The sequence below is a fragment of the Astatotilapia calliptera genome, chromosome 17 (assembly GCF_900246225.1).
Source record: "Astatotilapia calliptera chromosome 17, fAstCal1.2, whole genome shotgun sequence".
In the NCBI taxonomy this organism is placed as follows: Eukaryota; Metazoa; Chordata; class Actinopteri; order Cichliformes; family Cichlidae; genus Astatotilapia; species Astatotilapia calliptera.
In genome coordinates, this window is record NC_039318.1 from 19,508,113 (window position 1) to 19,524,154 (window position 16,042).

The 16,042-nt window shown below is 40.5% G+C and overlaps 1 protein-coding gene across 4 annotated transcripts in view; it reads right to left on the reverse strand.

Annotated features, from left to right (window-relative positions):
- LOC113009193 (SLIT-ROBO Rho GTPase-activating protein 1-like) overlaps positions 1 to 16,042 on the reverse strand; it is a 41,689-nt gene that overhangs the window by 2,364 nt on the left and 23,283 nt on the right. Inside the window, exons 6-22 of one of the 4 annotated variants that reach the window (XM_026147377.1) lie at positions 15,372 to 15,569; positions 14,954 to 15,082; positions 14,396 to 14,617; positions 14,161 to 14,262; positions 11,948 to 12,145; positions 11,353 to 11,437; positions 11,228 to 11,255; positions 11,083 to 11,116; positions 10,047 to 10,107; positions 8,741 to 8,818; positions 8,512 to 8,646; positions 7,316 to 7,421; positions 5,284 to 5,508; positions 4,113 to 4,192; positions 3,573 to 3,753; positions 2,015 to 2,146; positions 951 to 1,284 (exon numbers count right to left, since the gene is read on the reverse strand). In XM_026147377.1, the coding sequence (XP_026003162.1) occupies positions 951 to 1,284; positions 2,015 to 2,146; positions 3,573 to 3,753; positions 4,113 to 4,192; positions 5,284 to 5,508; positions 7,316 to 7,421; positions 8,512 to 8,646; positions 8,741 to 8,818; positions 10,047 to 10,107; positions 11,083 to 11,116; positions 11,228 to 11,255; positions 11,353 to 11,437; positions 11,948 to 12,145; positions 14,161 to 14,262; positions 14,396 to 14,617; positions 14,954 to 15,082; positions 15,372 to 15,569 (2,328 nt within the window). Of the gene's footprint in view, positions 1 to 950; positions 1,285 to 2,005; positions 2,147 to 3,551; positions 3,754 to 4,112; positions 4,193 to 5,283; positions 5,509 to 7,315; positions 7,422 to 8,511; positions 8,647 to 8,740; positions 8,819 to 10,046; positions 10,108 to 11,082; positions 11,117 to 11,227; positions 11,256 to 11,352; positions 11,438 to 11,947; positions 12,146 to 14,160; positions 14,263 to 14,395; positions 14,618 to 14,953; positions 15,083 to 15,371; positions 15,570 to 16,042 lie in introns of all 4 variants that reach the window. The other 3 variants (XM_026147376.1, XM_026147374.1, XM_026147373.1) reach the window with 3 other exon arrangements.

Sequence of the window (16,042 nt, forward strand, 5' to 3'; positions counted from 1 at the left end):
GCTGCCCCTCACAAACAGAGCTAAGAGTACAAAAAACTGTCTGAATGAGAGTGTTGTATTAAAAGCCAAACACACACTCACAGTTTGGAAGGTAGAGTCTTAAGTCGAACTGTATCTTTCTGTAGTAAATCATGAAAACCTCTGACTGAATCTTGAGACAAATAACGTAACAGATAAGATTTTACTTTTTTAAAAATAACACAAATATATTATTTCTGCATGATTTATCACTTTCTGGAACCTGTCGGTGTTCTGACTTAACATGGAAGCATTTCGACCTCAAAGAAGACCCCCATTCACTTTCGCCTCCAGTTTAAAACGGCCCCTAATGATGTCATACAGAGCAAGAGTAGAAAAAAAACTGCCTGAACCAGAGTGTTTCGTTCACAAGGATTGCTTCGCATACGAGGACCTCATGATTTGAATTTTGTCTAAATATTAGAGAAATTAAGAAACAGCAAACTTTTTGAAGGAGTAAAAAAATCCAAGTAAAATTTCTAGAAAACTGAAACCACAAATTTAGAGCTACTAAAGAATTTATAGCGTGTCACAAGAAGGACCAGTTTGAAGCAATTCGATATAAAATCCCTTAAAGCTTTTTTATTTTTTTGCTGGGTTGTATTTTCTCCCACTGGCGACACTGTGAGAAGCATGGAGCTCACTCAAGAGGCGTTGTGGTACTACTGTGATTAAAATGGATGTGTCATTGTTGCTGTTCAGATTTGGCAGAGTCGTAGCTGAGAATTTTTAGAGTCTGATACCATCAGTGTCACTTGCTCACTGATATATAAAAGTGTTACTCAACCGTGGATTTAGGATTTCAATCAGAGATAGTTAGGTGAATTTCTGCTGTCTGTTTTCAGATCCCCCTCCAGTCTGGTGACACCTGCATGCAATGAAAACAAAGATTTTTTTCAATATTCATCTCACGTTACATGTTCTAGGCGTACCTGTGCCAGCGCGTCGGGGTCGAGAGCTCGGGATCGATGGGAGTCTCCAAAGCCATGCTGCCCGCTGTTGGAGCGTCGTATAGGTGTGTCCTCCGGCCTCCGCAGAGAATCGTGTCGGCTGACCGTCATGGTCACAGCTGCAGAGCGGCGGCGGCGCTCCGGGCTGTCTAGGGGCGGGGTCAAGCCCTGGCCCCGTCCTAGCAGCAGGTCCCTGGGGCTGAAGTGACCCGTCACCGGAGGAGAACTGCGCTCCATCACGCCTCCGTTCCCGTGGTTGTCGTTAGAGCGACAGAGGGGGCGGCGGAATAAACCATCAGTTCGCTTCCTCCTGTGGCTGTCAACAGGAAGTGTAAACAGCATTAACTCAGGTAGAATGAAACAAATCATATTCAGCAACTACTGAACTACATGCTATCTTCCCTTTGGAGAACCCGCAAGCTCGTCTCTGCTTGTACCAAAGCTTCTCTCATGTTATTTTTAAACTCAAATAATTAAACAGCTTTGTGGATTTTATAAATTCAGCTACTTATATGTAATACTTAAGTGACGCTTCAAGTTTTCGAGTTTTACAAAAGTCCAGTTTGTATAAATCTTTACGTAACTGCAGATGAACCAGGAAATCATGGAAATGCTCCCATTTTTATTATACACATTAGCAGCCGATAGGTGATGGCGTTAGGTGTGGGGGTTTTGTGTTTGTTTGTTTTTAAAAGAGTCCAACATAAAAAACACAAAATTTTATGCAAAGTGTTAGAAAGCTTTCGGTCTAAGAAGCATGTCCACATAATCACACTGGTACTGAAGGCTTTTTAAGCCTCTTGCACAGATTAACTTAGCCACACTTGGGCTGCCTTCCTTGACGTGTTGTGAGGAATGACTACGAATAAAATAAAAGGTGTCTGGAGTCTGCAGATGGGGAAACTGGTCACATGAGAACAGCTGTGACACCAGCGTGATGAGATCCGCAGGTATTTTTAGAGGTGAGAGAACAGGATGGGCTTAAAACACGCCGCAGAAAATCCTCCCAGGTGTCATGATAATGAAAGGTGTCTTACATGACAGACCTGTTGTAGGTCTCTGGAGGTCTCATGTCGGTCGGGGAGCTCAGCTCGCTCCTAGACCGCTTATCGTCGGTGCTGCTGCTTCCTCCGTCGCTGTCGGCTTTCTGACTGAGTGTGTCTGACATGGCGTCGGCCCTGAAGACACAGACTCTCAATCAGGAAAAATCACTCTGGAAACTGGAGAGCTGAACTAGCACAGCGCACCAATCATCAATTAACTGATCAATAGTATGTGGTTAGTGACTGCCTCGGCCCAATCAGTCTGTTAATCAACAAGGTGTACAATCCAGTGAGCGGCAATCCAGACAAATCCATCACTGCAGCTCTTCAATGAGGCCATCGAGCCACTTATGCTAACAAGAACTTCTACAAAGAAAGATTTCAACTCAAAACTACGACTAAACTAAACCGTTTACACACACAATGCATCCCCTTTGTTCTTGCTCTTGTATTGGAAAACTGAAGATAAAAACTAGGTAAATACGAATATTAAAAATGCAAATAAGACACTAAACATCTGTCTATGTATATCTATACACATATGTCCATATAAATTGATATCTATGGAAAACAGAAATACTTATACTAAAATAAAGCTTGAACCAAACTGAAATATTTTGAAAAATATTTTGAAAAATGCTTGAGTAAAATTAAACTTTGCAAATAGTTTATGCTGTGATAACATTACACTGTAATTTTATAAAATGTGAAACGGAAGTGAAGGCTAAATTATGTCTAGGAAATATGTAGGAAATAAAAATAATTATACTATTTTTTGTAATTTTTTCCAATCATCTCATGTGGTATAATATACATGTTACATCGTGACGATGCGGCACAAAGAAATGCAAATGAATTTAAAATGCTCTTGTTCACGTACACGCTGTATACAAACCCCCAAATTCTCAATGTAATGTTTTTATATCAGAATATTATAAATTATTACGCGAATAAAAAAATGAAACAAAAATGAATCAAGTGTTAAAAAATTTAATGCCCTTCCCTTTCTTCCTCATTCTGATCCCGTCTACATGCCTAATCTCTACATGCTAAATGCACTGAGCTGCTGTTGTGTGATTGGCTGATTAGACATCTGCATTAACAAACTGTGGAACAGTTGCGTGTGTATTTATAAAAACAATTCTGGTCACATTTAAGATGTAGCCACACAAAAAACCCCTGAATGCATTGGCATTATTATCCTGTAATTTAGCAAAATCATTAAAAAGTAGATAAACAGTACAACATATGCAATTCTGAATACTGGCATGAACTCAATAAACGACAACAGTTTTTGTAATTTATAAACGATATTTTGCAGTTTTATGAGGACGCAAACCAAAAAGAAGCATCATTTCAGAAGCCTGCAATCAGGAAAAAAATCAAATACATTTGTTTAAGTGAAAAAACACAAACTGAAAATCATTGTTTTCTAAACATTTTAGCACATTTAATGATGGACTTTGATTATTTTATGGATTCGAGTATTTTCAGACTGTGCTGCAGCTTTTTTAACTTTGTGTTTTTGATGTGTACAAACCATCTCGGGCTGTGCACTCGCCTGTCCTTCACCACGATGTACTGATGAGGCACCAGGCCGTGGTTGCCGTTGTGCCGGCCCTCCCACCAGTCATGTGACGCGCGCTGGAAGAGCTGTAGGGAGGCTCCCTTCTTGAAGGAGAGCTCGCGGCCCGACCGGCCCACGTAGTCGAACCTCGCCACCGCCTCCACAGCTTCACCCTCTGCCAAAGAGACAGAGAGAGAAAAGAGGAGGAGGTGAAGATAAGAGCCAAACATCGAACTGCAGGTGAACCTGAACTTGTCAATCAACAGTCCCTTAGGCTTTGTTCCGCCCACCGCTCCACCAATCAGAAAAGAGCTTTAAAAAGAGTCTTTTCTATTAATTCAGATGGAGAGATGGGGAGGAGGGAGGGGAGGCTGGGTGGGGTGTGGATGAAAGGAGGGAAGGAGAGTGGTGGTAGTGTCTCCATGGCTGCTGTTGCCGTAGCAACCACTCTCCAGCACCACCACCACCACCACCACGAGGGAGTACGAGTATGGGAGTGTGGGCGATTGCGTGAAGGTCAGGGGTCATGCGTACCCTCGTCGCTGGTCTGGGTCTCGGTGCCGGCGTCGGGCTCGGCCTCCTCCAACGCTCCCGGCTCGCTGAACGGACTCTCGCTGTGGGAAGAAGAAGCAGCAGATTGACACACACCCGTCCATTCAGTGTGGGAACAAAGGGAGAAACACGCACAGCAGGAGGCGAGCCCGCTCATTGGAGTCTGAGGACGTTTACGGCTACAGTAGAATGTCAAGATTCAGAAGATGGTGGGAAAAGAGAAGCTGTAGGAGGTTTCCCACAGCAGAAGGATTACTGTCTGCTCCAACACCTCGTGTTCCTGACAGGCTGCCAGGTGTCTGCTCAAACTAACAGCTCAATTTATTCAAAGGCCCCACCCTGCAGTTAACCTTTATTTATATACATTAAACACCATTAAAAGAATGCAGAATTTCCTATAAGAAATTCCTCTTTGCAGTACATGTAGTGATATACATAGATCTACTGCTGAGTTACTGTGACAGTAAAGGAAACCTAAAATGTTCTGGTTCAGGTTCTGCAGGGTGTTTCTTTCTTTGCCCTTTTAAGGAGCTCTGAAGTATTTTCCTCTGTTTAAAATAGCTTAAAGAGTTATCAACGCAAGCTGAACCACAGCCAGACTGTACTTTGGTGTCATTTTTACTTCCAGCAGCAGTGGGACATAAGGTAAAGCCTGTGGAAATGAAGGAAAGCTAAAAAGAAATATTAGACATTAAACAACTGCACACATCTGGAGACATCTCTACACACCCAGTGGAAAAAAAAACATCTGCCCCCTTGTGGTGAAAGCTTTAGTTAAATCCTGCAGAGGTTCATTACAGAAGGTACCTTTAAGAAGATTTGTTGTGTTTATTCTTGATGAACATCAGAATTATTGATGTCCCCGTGAAGTGCGGGTCATACTGCATGATATCAATGTGTGATTTATTTCTGCATTTTGAATTAAAGGTGAAATACCAGGGAACACGTGGTTGAAACTGTCAAAGTAAGAATTTACCAAAATATCAGAAATGAAACAGTTAATCTGAAAACATTAAAATATAAAAACAAAATTCAAGGCTGGCGAAGAAATGGGCATATAGAGGTCTTAAATCCTGTTTTGTTTTGTTATTAATAACATAAATGAATTTAATTTCCAACAGAGCGTAATAAAGGATAACATCCTGATGCTCACCAGTACTGGTCTCCAGTCATACACTTCTCATACACTGGGCCGGGCATCTCCTTGGTGTCGGGGAAGATGTTGTCATGGTGCAGGATGACCGTTTTGATGACCTCATTTACGTGTGCCTGGCAGGCCACCTGGTCCAGGGTCTCCGGTGTCGGCAGTAGGGTGGGGCCGAACACAATGGCCAGGTTTCCAGCATCCATCATGTTCTCATCGTTGTACTGGGAAAGGCTGCAGAAACGTGGGCAATGTGGCCAAACTTTACTTGTTTACAATTAAACTGTTAATTATCAAAACTGAGAGAAACACTGAATTTAGAAATTTGTATGACTCCTTTATTAATGTTTCACTGTACACATGTGTCTAAATATTAGAAATATGGCTCTGAGGAGCAGTGAGGAAAAAGAAAAGTGAGCACTAAAAAGACTGTAAACAATTTTCCTCATCTGTCTTAAACTGACATTATTTTTATGGAGTCTAGTTTGAGAAGTAAAGGGAACTATAATTTTCCCTGAAATAAAATATCAAATCTTGCTTAAATAATAACTGTTTAAAATGAGACTTTACTAAAATAATTGCCAATTAAACTTCTGTCGATTAAGTGATTGATCACCATTTCGCTCTAATTGAGACCTACAGTGGCACAACAGTAGGTTTCTCACGTAACCATGGTTCTCTGATACTTAATAACAACATAAAATCGTGATTTTTTTTCTGACTTTTTAATCAATAAAAGTTTTCTTCTTTTTGTCTGAATAACAGTTCACACCTTAAAATACCGAATATACCTTCAGATAAGACAAAGAAAAACCACAAATGTTTTTGTTTGGTATTGCATTTTAAGCATTTTTGATGCTTAACTATGACTCACCAGATTAATTGTGCAAAAGTCAGTTTTACACTTCTGTGTTGTTTGCTGGTTTCAAAAGGTGACAAAGCAATTTGTAGGTTTTGATTCATACACAAGACTGTAATGGAGAATACAATCTCTATGCTTTTTATTTATTTTTTAAATGGAGTCTGGTTTGAGAAGACAGCGTAAGAGTTCAGAAGTTAGTAGATTACTTACATAAAAGATTAAATAATAATTAAATAATTAAAGATTAGTTATTGATGTAACCACAGTTCTATGAAGTTTTATGAAAAATAATAAAATGATAAATTAAAATGAAACATAAATGTTTCTGAACTTCGAAGCAGCAGCCCCGAAACCTCAGAAATATGTAATTTATGATCACATGAGATTTATTAGGTTACTGCTTTATTTTTATTATTATTACTTGCAATGTTCTTTGCATTAATTTATAAAGTTTTGTAATTTTTTAGGCTTTGAAAACCTATAAAATAAATGCATCCAATGAATTTTTATAATTATTTTTAATTTAAAAAGGAAAAAAATCCTGTATTTTCTGAATTATTTTATTAAAGAATATTCTAATATCACCAAAAAGGTCCTAATATTGTTACTCTCTGCATGTTTTTTAACGTTCTCTCTTCTACTATGAAACCATGCAGCAAATTTCCTGCAAACTACGACTCCACAGCTCTTTATGTGATGCTCTGCTTTGCCTTATTATTTTAAAAAAGCTTGCCTTAATACAATATAAATACACTTCTAAAGCTAAAAGTCTGTATTCAATAAACTCTGGCATTTTTCCATTATTGCAGCTTTCATTTCAAATAGTGATTGAAATATCTTCTCTGCGCTCGACCGTGAAGCTCCTGGTTTAATAACACTGAAGCTGAATGCATTTCAGAGCCCTGCTAATAAACACACCAGTACATCACTCGCCTGGTACATCGCACCAGCTCATCACACTTCCTGTTCACACCTCCTGCCTCTCCATGCTGCTCTCTCATTCTATATTTATTTGAGAGGCTGCAGAAACAAAATGAGCTGTGTTTTATCATCTATACAAGTGTGCACTTCGAACCCTTTTCACTACAGGAGAGGCATCTCCCCACCCAGCTGGGAAAACACAAAAATGGGCAATTATCATAAATGTGAGGGCCCGGTTTTGTATAAGTGGATACTCACTGGTTCAGGAAGGCGAACAGGTAGCGCATCACCACCAGCGTCGCCCTTGGGACACCCAGCAGGATCTTACGGATACACTGCGCTCGCTCGTACAGGTTTTCTATCCCTGCAGCAGGAAAATGCACATAATCTAAAGTCATTATGAGTCCCTGAGACATCACGAGGTGTCTGTAACACGATGACACATCCTGAAACACGCCAGTCGGTGCCGCAGAAAGGGAAGCAGGCAGCTCCATGTCTCTGCTGTGGAGGGGATGGGTTTCAAAGAGACAAAGAGACACTAACGAGAAACAAAGACGAGGAAACCGAGAGGGAAAGTGACTGCGTGTGGGCTGAATAGATAGACAGAGATTCATGCTGAGCTTCACCGCAGCAGATGGAAGCTGCACAAACGGTTCAGACTCAAGTGTTAAAGCAAATGAAAGTCGAGCTTCACAGACAATCACTTGATTTGAACATTTCACTGGGACACAAATAACCAACTGTTGGATCTTTTCACATTTCATTGCATCTACACCACCCAAGTTAGTTGGAGCTCTGCATAACTTCATCCACTATGTAGCTTGTATAGGTTATACTTGTTCGCCATGTGCAACAAGTATATGCTAGCATCTAGCAACTAGTGCATGTCATCTAGTGTTATGAAGGTCCATCCCAAGCTCTTTCAGGATTTTTTTAACTAAAAGAGGGACATTGTCAATAGCACTTTAATAGTGCTTAATGAAAGTGCTTTAATTAAGCACTTTTTATAGGTAAAAAGTGCTTAATTAAAACTTTACATTTTTAATTAACCTCCTGTTAGGAGTGATAGTTGGTCATATTTTCCCATGCTTTCTCCTAAAAACACTGCCTGCTTCATCAGTGAGAATGATAATGTGGTTAAGCTATATTTGACAAGAGTTGAACGCCATTAAGTGGCAAAAACACACTGAAATTTGACCAAAGTTCAGTCAAGAGAACATCCAAAATGAGCCCATCCACAGGACAAGGTCAGTGGTTTGGATTATTTGCTATGAAAAAGTCCCGATCCTTAACTTAATATAAACATCCTAATATTAATATCAAATCTTTGTGATTCTTTTCTGAATCGTTAACATATTCGGTGGATTTTTGGTTGCTCTGTGATCAAACCATTTCTTTTACATTATTTTTCTGTTTTTATCATGAATGATTCAGTCTGTCTATGCAGTACTTACTGACGCAGGAGATGAGGTCATTGAACCTGTCCTTGGGAAACAAAGGGTTCTCCAAACCCCTGAAGTAGAGCTTCAACACTCCAGCCACAGAATTAATGTCATGGTTGCTTTCCTCGTCAATCAGCGGATCGTTACCTGCATGAGAGGCAGAAGAGAGAAATCCTCAAATACAAGTTTGCCGGCGTACTTATCACATGACAGTCGAGTTACCTTCCCGTTGACCTCTCACCTCTTTCAAACGAGTTCTTGATGTCATTGACCTCCACTTGTGATCCTGATACCCGGAATATGCCTTGATGCTGAAGACCTGTTGGGAACAGCAGAGGGATGGAGGTTGCACATAGTCACAGTCTAAGCCTAGCAGATCTGTCCCAAATGCTGAGAAACAAACGTTGACATAAGTTGTAGTATGAACACTTGCTAGTTTTTTATGGCGAAGTGCCAAAGACTGATTTATATATTGATTTAACAAGATAAAGTACTAATCAATGCATGAATCTTGTAGTTCATATGCCTACTGACCACTGACCACATAGAAATTGTAGTTGATAACAGAGGGATGCTAGTAGCTAGCTTCAAAAGCTATTTATTAGCCATGTGACACCAATGCCTTGGAAGCAATGCCTAGTTGATAGTATTGGATTGCTAGGGACTAGAGTAACATTCTGCCAAAAACTGGTGTTAGTTAGGATTGTAGTTCTTAATCTAGAATTGGTAGCTGCCAACTTGGGCTACTAGGTGCTATCCTAAGGATCTAATGATGAGTTACATCAGTTGCATATTCAGTAGGCGGCCAAGAAGTCACTGCTGAATAAACAACACAATCACAATGTCTATGAACTCTTGGGTTGGACTGTTTCGTGCATTTCATAGGCAGACAAAAAGAGCTTTTATTCATGGTCTCTATCTGTTATTTTGCTATTGATTACTTAAAATGTAAAATATATCACGATATGAATATTTGAGTACATTTTATTTTACATGCCACCAAAAGTACATTGTAGAACACACCATGTTGAGTATGAGGCTAAATTCAGTTTTATAGCATAATTACAAAAAAATGATTATCAGCTGCAGCTTGGGAATGACTGAATTAAAATGAAATCACTGTTTTGTACTTGTTCAGCTGTCAGGGGCTGGCTGTGATGCAGTTTTGTTGTTTGCAGAATGAAGAGGGTGAAAGGATGCCAACACGAGAGTTTGACAGTTAAGATTTAGGCGGCTTTATGTGATCAACAAAAAAGGATTTAACTGCCTCCTGCAGCACCGTTCACAATGTCCCTCTTTTAGTTTTATAAGTGTAAAACACCTCTGGACAGCCCACAAATACACGCAACAACATTTCTGAACCAAAATTATAGCTGATGGAAAGCAGGAAGAAGGACTGCAGTACATTAAATTCATACCTTCCAGTCGTTTTCTTTGCTGTAACTAACAAACGCTTCATCCCTTTCTCTAATTTAGCCCTTCATCTGTCAGCATCAGCCACTACAGCATTTATTTCACATTGTTTAAAGCTGAAAAGTGACACTCACCATGTAGGTTGATGTAGCGGATGCAGCTCTCCACAAGCAAGGGTATGGCTTTGGTTGAATCCTACAAAAACGCAATTGGAGTGCAGAGTATTTTTAATTTTGTTATATTTATAAGATTCTTGAAGATCTTTTTCATGTACATTAATGTATTATGTGTAGACAGGTTGTGGACATGCACCAATCAACAGACATGCAAAAACATTACATTTATATGGTATATCCCTTGATTATGAGATTAATGGCTCACCATAGCAGAAAAGAGAATTGTGGTGTAAATTGCTTTATTATTGTAAAACTCGCGGGGTGGCTGTAGCTCAGGTGGCAGAGCAGGTCAGCCACTAATCAGAAAGTTGGTGGTTCGATCCCAGGCTGCCTGCTGGCTGCATGCCGAATATCCTTGGGCAAGATACTAACCCCATGTTTTCCTACTGGGTAGCTTGCCATCACCAGTGTGTGAATGGGCGGATGACTGAACGTGTAAAGCGCTTTGGGGTCCTTAGGGATTGAGTAAAGCGCTATACAAATGCAGGCCATTTACTAACATGTTTATGTTTGAAATGTAGTTTTTGCTGTGTTACATTAATACACTGATATTACTACTAATGTTTTATGATCGATATTGTGTGTGCAGCTTCACTGTCCTGCTATCTTTTAAGCCAACAATTGATCAAAAAGTATGCATAAAAAGTTCAAGAAGTTATCTTTCCTGCCCCGAGTAATGTCTGACATGGTGCAGGTGCAGGGACGGGTAATACTATGGGTAAATGAATCCTAAAAATGAGTCATTATTGCTTCTTAAGCTTGCTGTTCTGAGGGCAACATTAATACACTTTCATTGCATTGTAGATGACAACCTTATTTATATTGCTAATATTTCTGCTTATTGGTTACACTCCTCTGGGCTTTCAAATCCAAATTGTAGCCTTTGACAAATTAGCAGATTGCGCTGCTGATATCTTGCACTGACTACTGTTGAGGAGAACATGAACCCCCCACCTCCCCAAATCCTCAAAACCTGGATGAGGTCAAACTTTACCTGGTGCTTGCTGTGGGAGTTCTTCCGCCCACGGCTGAAACACGTACAAAAAGGAGAAAGAAAGCAAAAGATGAGAGTTTTAGAGAGCCAAAGCACAGCAAAGAGATACAACACTTATTATCGATGCGACAGGAAAGCACCTTACCTTGTAGTCAGCAGTTCAGCTTTGTATCCTGCAAGAAAAAAGGAGAAGATTTAAAAGTGAAGAAATGCTGATCAGAGTCTGTCTGACAAAGTACAAGACTAAAGAAGACTGAGAGAGACTCTTACCCTCTGCCAACGCTTTCTTTAATATATCGTGTTTAGCCTGAAGTTTGGAAATAAGATTACTTCCCTCCAGGTACTCGCGGAATTTCTGAATATAGGAAATCACATAAATGACAAACACAAAGGCTAAATTATACAAACTAAAATAAAGTATGAGTATGCAGAATGCAGTGATTACAATACACACTGTACATTAGTGCAAGTAAAGCAGCTAAAAGCACAATGAACTTCACATTGAATCATCTAGTAAGCGAATGTAGAGACACCACCAGAAGATAGACGAATCTGAAATTTAAAAAATGTCATAAATTAATAAAAAAAAGCAGGACAGCATTTTGTGGTGTTATAAAGGAAACTACGTTAACAAAACACTAATATAGAAATCTAAAGTATAACTGTATTCTGCAGCTGTAACAACTTATTTGAAATCTGATTTATCTGACTAACTGTAGTCTGTTTTGGATGTCATGCCACCGTTTACTCTATACTTATTTAATATTTGCTACTTTCAAAACCGACCTTCATCTAATATGAGTAACTTGGGGTGAAAAACAGTGTCAAATAAAAAAAAACAACAAATCTGCTCTGCTGGGCTTACAGAGAAGTAGAAGAGCTCGGTCTCCTGCTGGTTCGCCCGTCTCTTGGCCAGACTGGGTTTGTTCAAGTAGCCGTCCGACACGCTGGACTTCACCGACTCGGAAGACGGGCTGTGGGTGAAGCTCTGGGAGACGTCAAAGTCGTCCAGCACCGTCATGTCCTGCAAGGTGGTCAGAGTTGCACCCCAGGTCTTCTTCACCTGAAAGGTGGCAGAAAAGTGGAACAGCATAGTAAGTATCCACGTTACATGTTACTCTCAATATGAGGTCCAAAGAGATGTTAGTGAAGATAAGGGAGGCCATCATTTGGCTGAAAACCCAGAATAAACCTATCAGTGAAACTTTAGAAGCCATCAAATTAATGTACTGGTCAGCTCAGCATCACAAAAAATTCCTGAAAGACCACAGACGACAACTATAGTGCATCATGACAGAATGATTTTCATTGTTAATCAAAACAACTTCACAACATTTAACAAAGTCAAAAAACACTTTTGAAGTGGAAGGCAGATCACTGTCAAAGTCTGCAATCAAAAGACACCTTCATGAATATAAATACAGAGGATTTATGATTTATGACAAGGTGCAAACCACTGGTTACACTCAAGGAAACATCTGAAAGAGCCTGCTCAATTCTGGAATAAAAGGAGAAACTGAATCAAGGTGAATTTGTATCAGAAAAGTATGGAAAAGGGGAGAAACAGCTCGTGATCCAAAGCATACCACATCATCTGTCCGACATGGTGGCGGCATCGTTATGGCATGAGCCTGTATGGCTACCAGTGGGACCAGACCACTAGTGATAGAAGCAGCAGGATGAAATGTGAAGTGTACAGAGCTGTACTCTCTCCTCAGATTTGGCTGAATGCTGCAAAACTGATCAGACAGAGCTTCTCAGTGCAAATGGATAATGAACCAAAGATAAAGAAATGTGATATTCTGCAGTAAAGGTCATGCAGAGCATCTCAAGGGAGCAAACACAGCATTTGGTGATGTCTGCTGGTCTACTGGACTCGAGTTTTTCTACCGATATTAAATGGAAGAGCAACTTTGTAAGATCTGAACACATTACTCAGTCTCAGCACAGCTCCATGGATCAATGCATCTGAATTACTGTCATTTTTTTATGGGCGTGGCTTTGTTTTCAAAAATGCCTAAGGAGGTGCAGTGTTTACATATGCTGCATATGCAAAGAGTGTTTATATTTACAGCAAGAGTAATGAGTCTATGAGTGTTTTTAATTTGTGTTTGTGTGGGTTGTAAGCCGCTGAGATGTGCAGATGCAGCTCATTAATCCAGACTCCTTCAGCATTTTTATGCCCTTCGGGGTGAGTTAACAGCTGCCCTCTGTGCACAACAACAGCGAGGACACCGGCAGTCTGCAGCACCACACAGCTATCAGATGGTTCAACTTTATTTTTAGAGGCTACATATGCCACATTATCACCCCATTAAATCTGTATAAATTACCATAACTTTGTGCAAAGTTTATAACTGTTAGAAAGTTATTAATAATCAATGAGGGGTTTTGGCCACTTTTACCAGAGTCTCTATGTTGTTTTAATTTCTAAAGCTGGAGCTAAATATCTCAGATGGACAACAGGACAGATTAGTGCAAACATCAAGTAAATTTGTGTCCACAGTGATGATATTTTTTAGCAGCTCAAAGAAATCTGTTGTTGAACTTACTGGTAGGCACTTTCTTGATCAGCGCTTTAAGAAGGATTAGGGGAAAAAAATAAGAAAAAGAGGTAACTTCCTGTACATGAGATGAGACCATAAAAATAAACACAAAAATGTGAAGTCTTAGTCCAAATACCAATAAGTGCCCCAGGTATTATTGGGCAAATCTGCAGTTCTCTTTTAGCAACGAATGATGGTGTTGACTCAGTCTCAGGTCCACCTTATATGGGCCAGATTTCAGGTGAGTTATGTCATCTTAGCCAACATTAACACTTGCAGTAACACATATCAGGCACAGATGACTTTTGAGCCACATTACAGCTCTAACTGCACCATAACGGTCAAAAATATTCCAGATTAAATTCTTCCATCTGGGATTAAACGTTAGATCAGCTTCTGTGTGGGCCTACTGAAGTTGCTTAGAAAACATGGCTTATAAACCATCTTAGTGTAGTCCTAGTTAGTAACTCAAAATAGAGTTAATGTCAAAATGGTTTTCCTGAGTTTTATGAGGTGTACTTGTGTGTCTGACCTCCTCATTTTCTATCTTCAGAGACGCCAGGCGGGTCTGAAGCTGTGTGAGGCGGAGGCTGAGCTCAGACTGGACCTGCGGCTGGGAGGTGATCTGGGCCACCTGGTATGAAACAAAAAAGAAGACAATTGGAAAATGGCTGTTCAGAGGTCTAAATTCTCTGTGGTGAACATTTAAATTTAATAATATGTGTCAGACTCTTATTTTGAAAGGACATAAAGAGGGGCAAACTGACTGTGTCGCCCATGTGGGCCTGGAAGCTGAAGTTCTGTGGGGGGCAGAAAGCAGTGGGGTAGAGATCAAGCAGACGCTGCCTGTCACGGGCAGGGTCCAGGCCCTCCACAGCCCCCTCCAGGACCTCCAGACCCGCCCTCCTGGAGGCTTCAAGGCTCAGTTCAGCTGACAGGTAGGTCCTCAGTGCCCGGCTCAAAGTGGAGTGGTACCCAAGGTCACAGCACTGAAACAAAGATGGGGATTTATTCACGAGAGGGAAAAGACCGCATGTATTTTGTAGAAATTGGTGACGTTTATTAAGAGAATTAAGAGTTGCAAGGCAATTCAAGTACTACCATAGTTTCAAGTGTAATAGATGTAACATTCGCCATGGGAAAAATCTAAAGGAATTTTATTCCTATTAACAGAGGCCCTAAAAATAATCTCATAAAAGCTCTCTCCATACATTTTAAAACTGCCTTTAAACAAACAAATTCCTATTTAGGCTTACAAACCTAACAACCTTTTTAAGTGATGAATATAAGGTTTGAGCCACAAATACACTCTGTAATTTACTCACATCTATGATATCGGGCAGGTCGTGGATATAGTATTTGAACACCGAGGCGTTGGTGGCCTCCAGAGTCAGCAGATACTCATTTCTGGCTTTCACGGTCTTCAGTTTGTTCTCTGAGTACTTTGCCTTCCTCTAGTAAAGAAACAGACATAAAGAAGATTAAATGGTTGGTTTCTGGTTCTTGTGTACCGATTCCCCTCGTTTGTTCTGCAAATGCGATCAACAAGAAGAAAAAAATAGCTTTCATAATTAGTCCTTTCTGCTTTCAAGTCATGTTGAAATCAAGAAGTGGAAAGTATTAGGATTACATAAAGAAAGTATCTCATTCTAAAATATCTCATGCAGGAACAGGTTACCCATCTGGTTGCTTTGGATGACACCTGAGAGGAAACACAGTCTCCTTTCTCTATAAAACTGTTACCTTCTCTCTCATTTTCTCCATCTTGCGGGCGGCGTTGCGTCTCTGGTGGCGCTCTTCTATCCGCAGGCCAAACACAGGCTCCACCCCTCCGCCAGTCCCTGACACGCCCTTCACGCGCCCCTCCTGCCGCTCCGCCTCCCGCAGCTTGGTTTCTGCGCTGATCGTCTCCGCGTGGTACATATGATATGTCTTCATCACCTAGGCAACAGCAGCCCATAATAGCCCAATCAAATAGGAAAACAGCAGTGCGCTGCAGCCGGGGTCGACTGTCTTTTTTTTTATCCCCCCAAGGTTATCAGCGCTGCTCTAATCTGATTTCTATTGTTTGGACAAGGAGCTTTTAAGGCCAGCGCTCTGACCTGAAGAAAAACCTGATAATTGGCAGCCAACAGGAGGCAGACTTTTTACTTTAAAGCAGGCTAGAAGGATAACGTCAGACAAAAAGCAGAAGAAAAAATGAATGGATGAGAAATGTGAGGCAGAAAGGACAATTTTTGCATTTATAAAGGAAGCTCTCAGAGCTGTGAAAAGAAGCCACTGACTTTGCTTTGACAGTTCCCTGTTACTACCATTAAAGGAACCTATTCTGCTCATTTCCAGAACCATATTTTCATTCTTGGACTCGAATAGCTCTGCAGGGCGGTGAATCAACTCTGAATCACTGCTCTGCA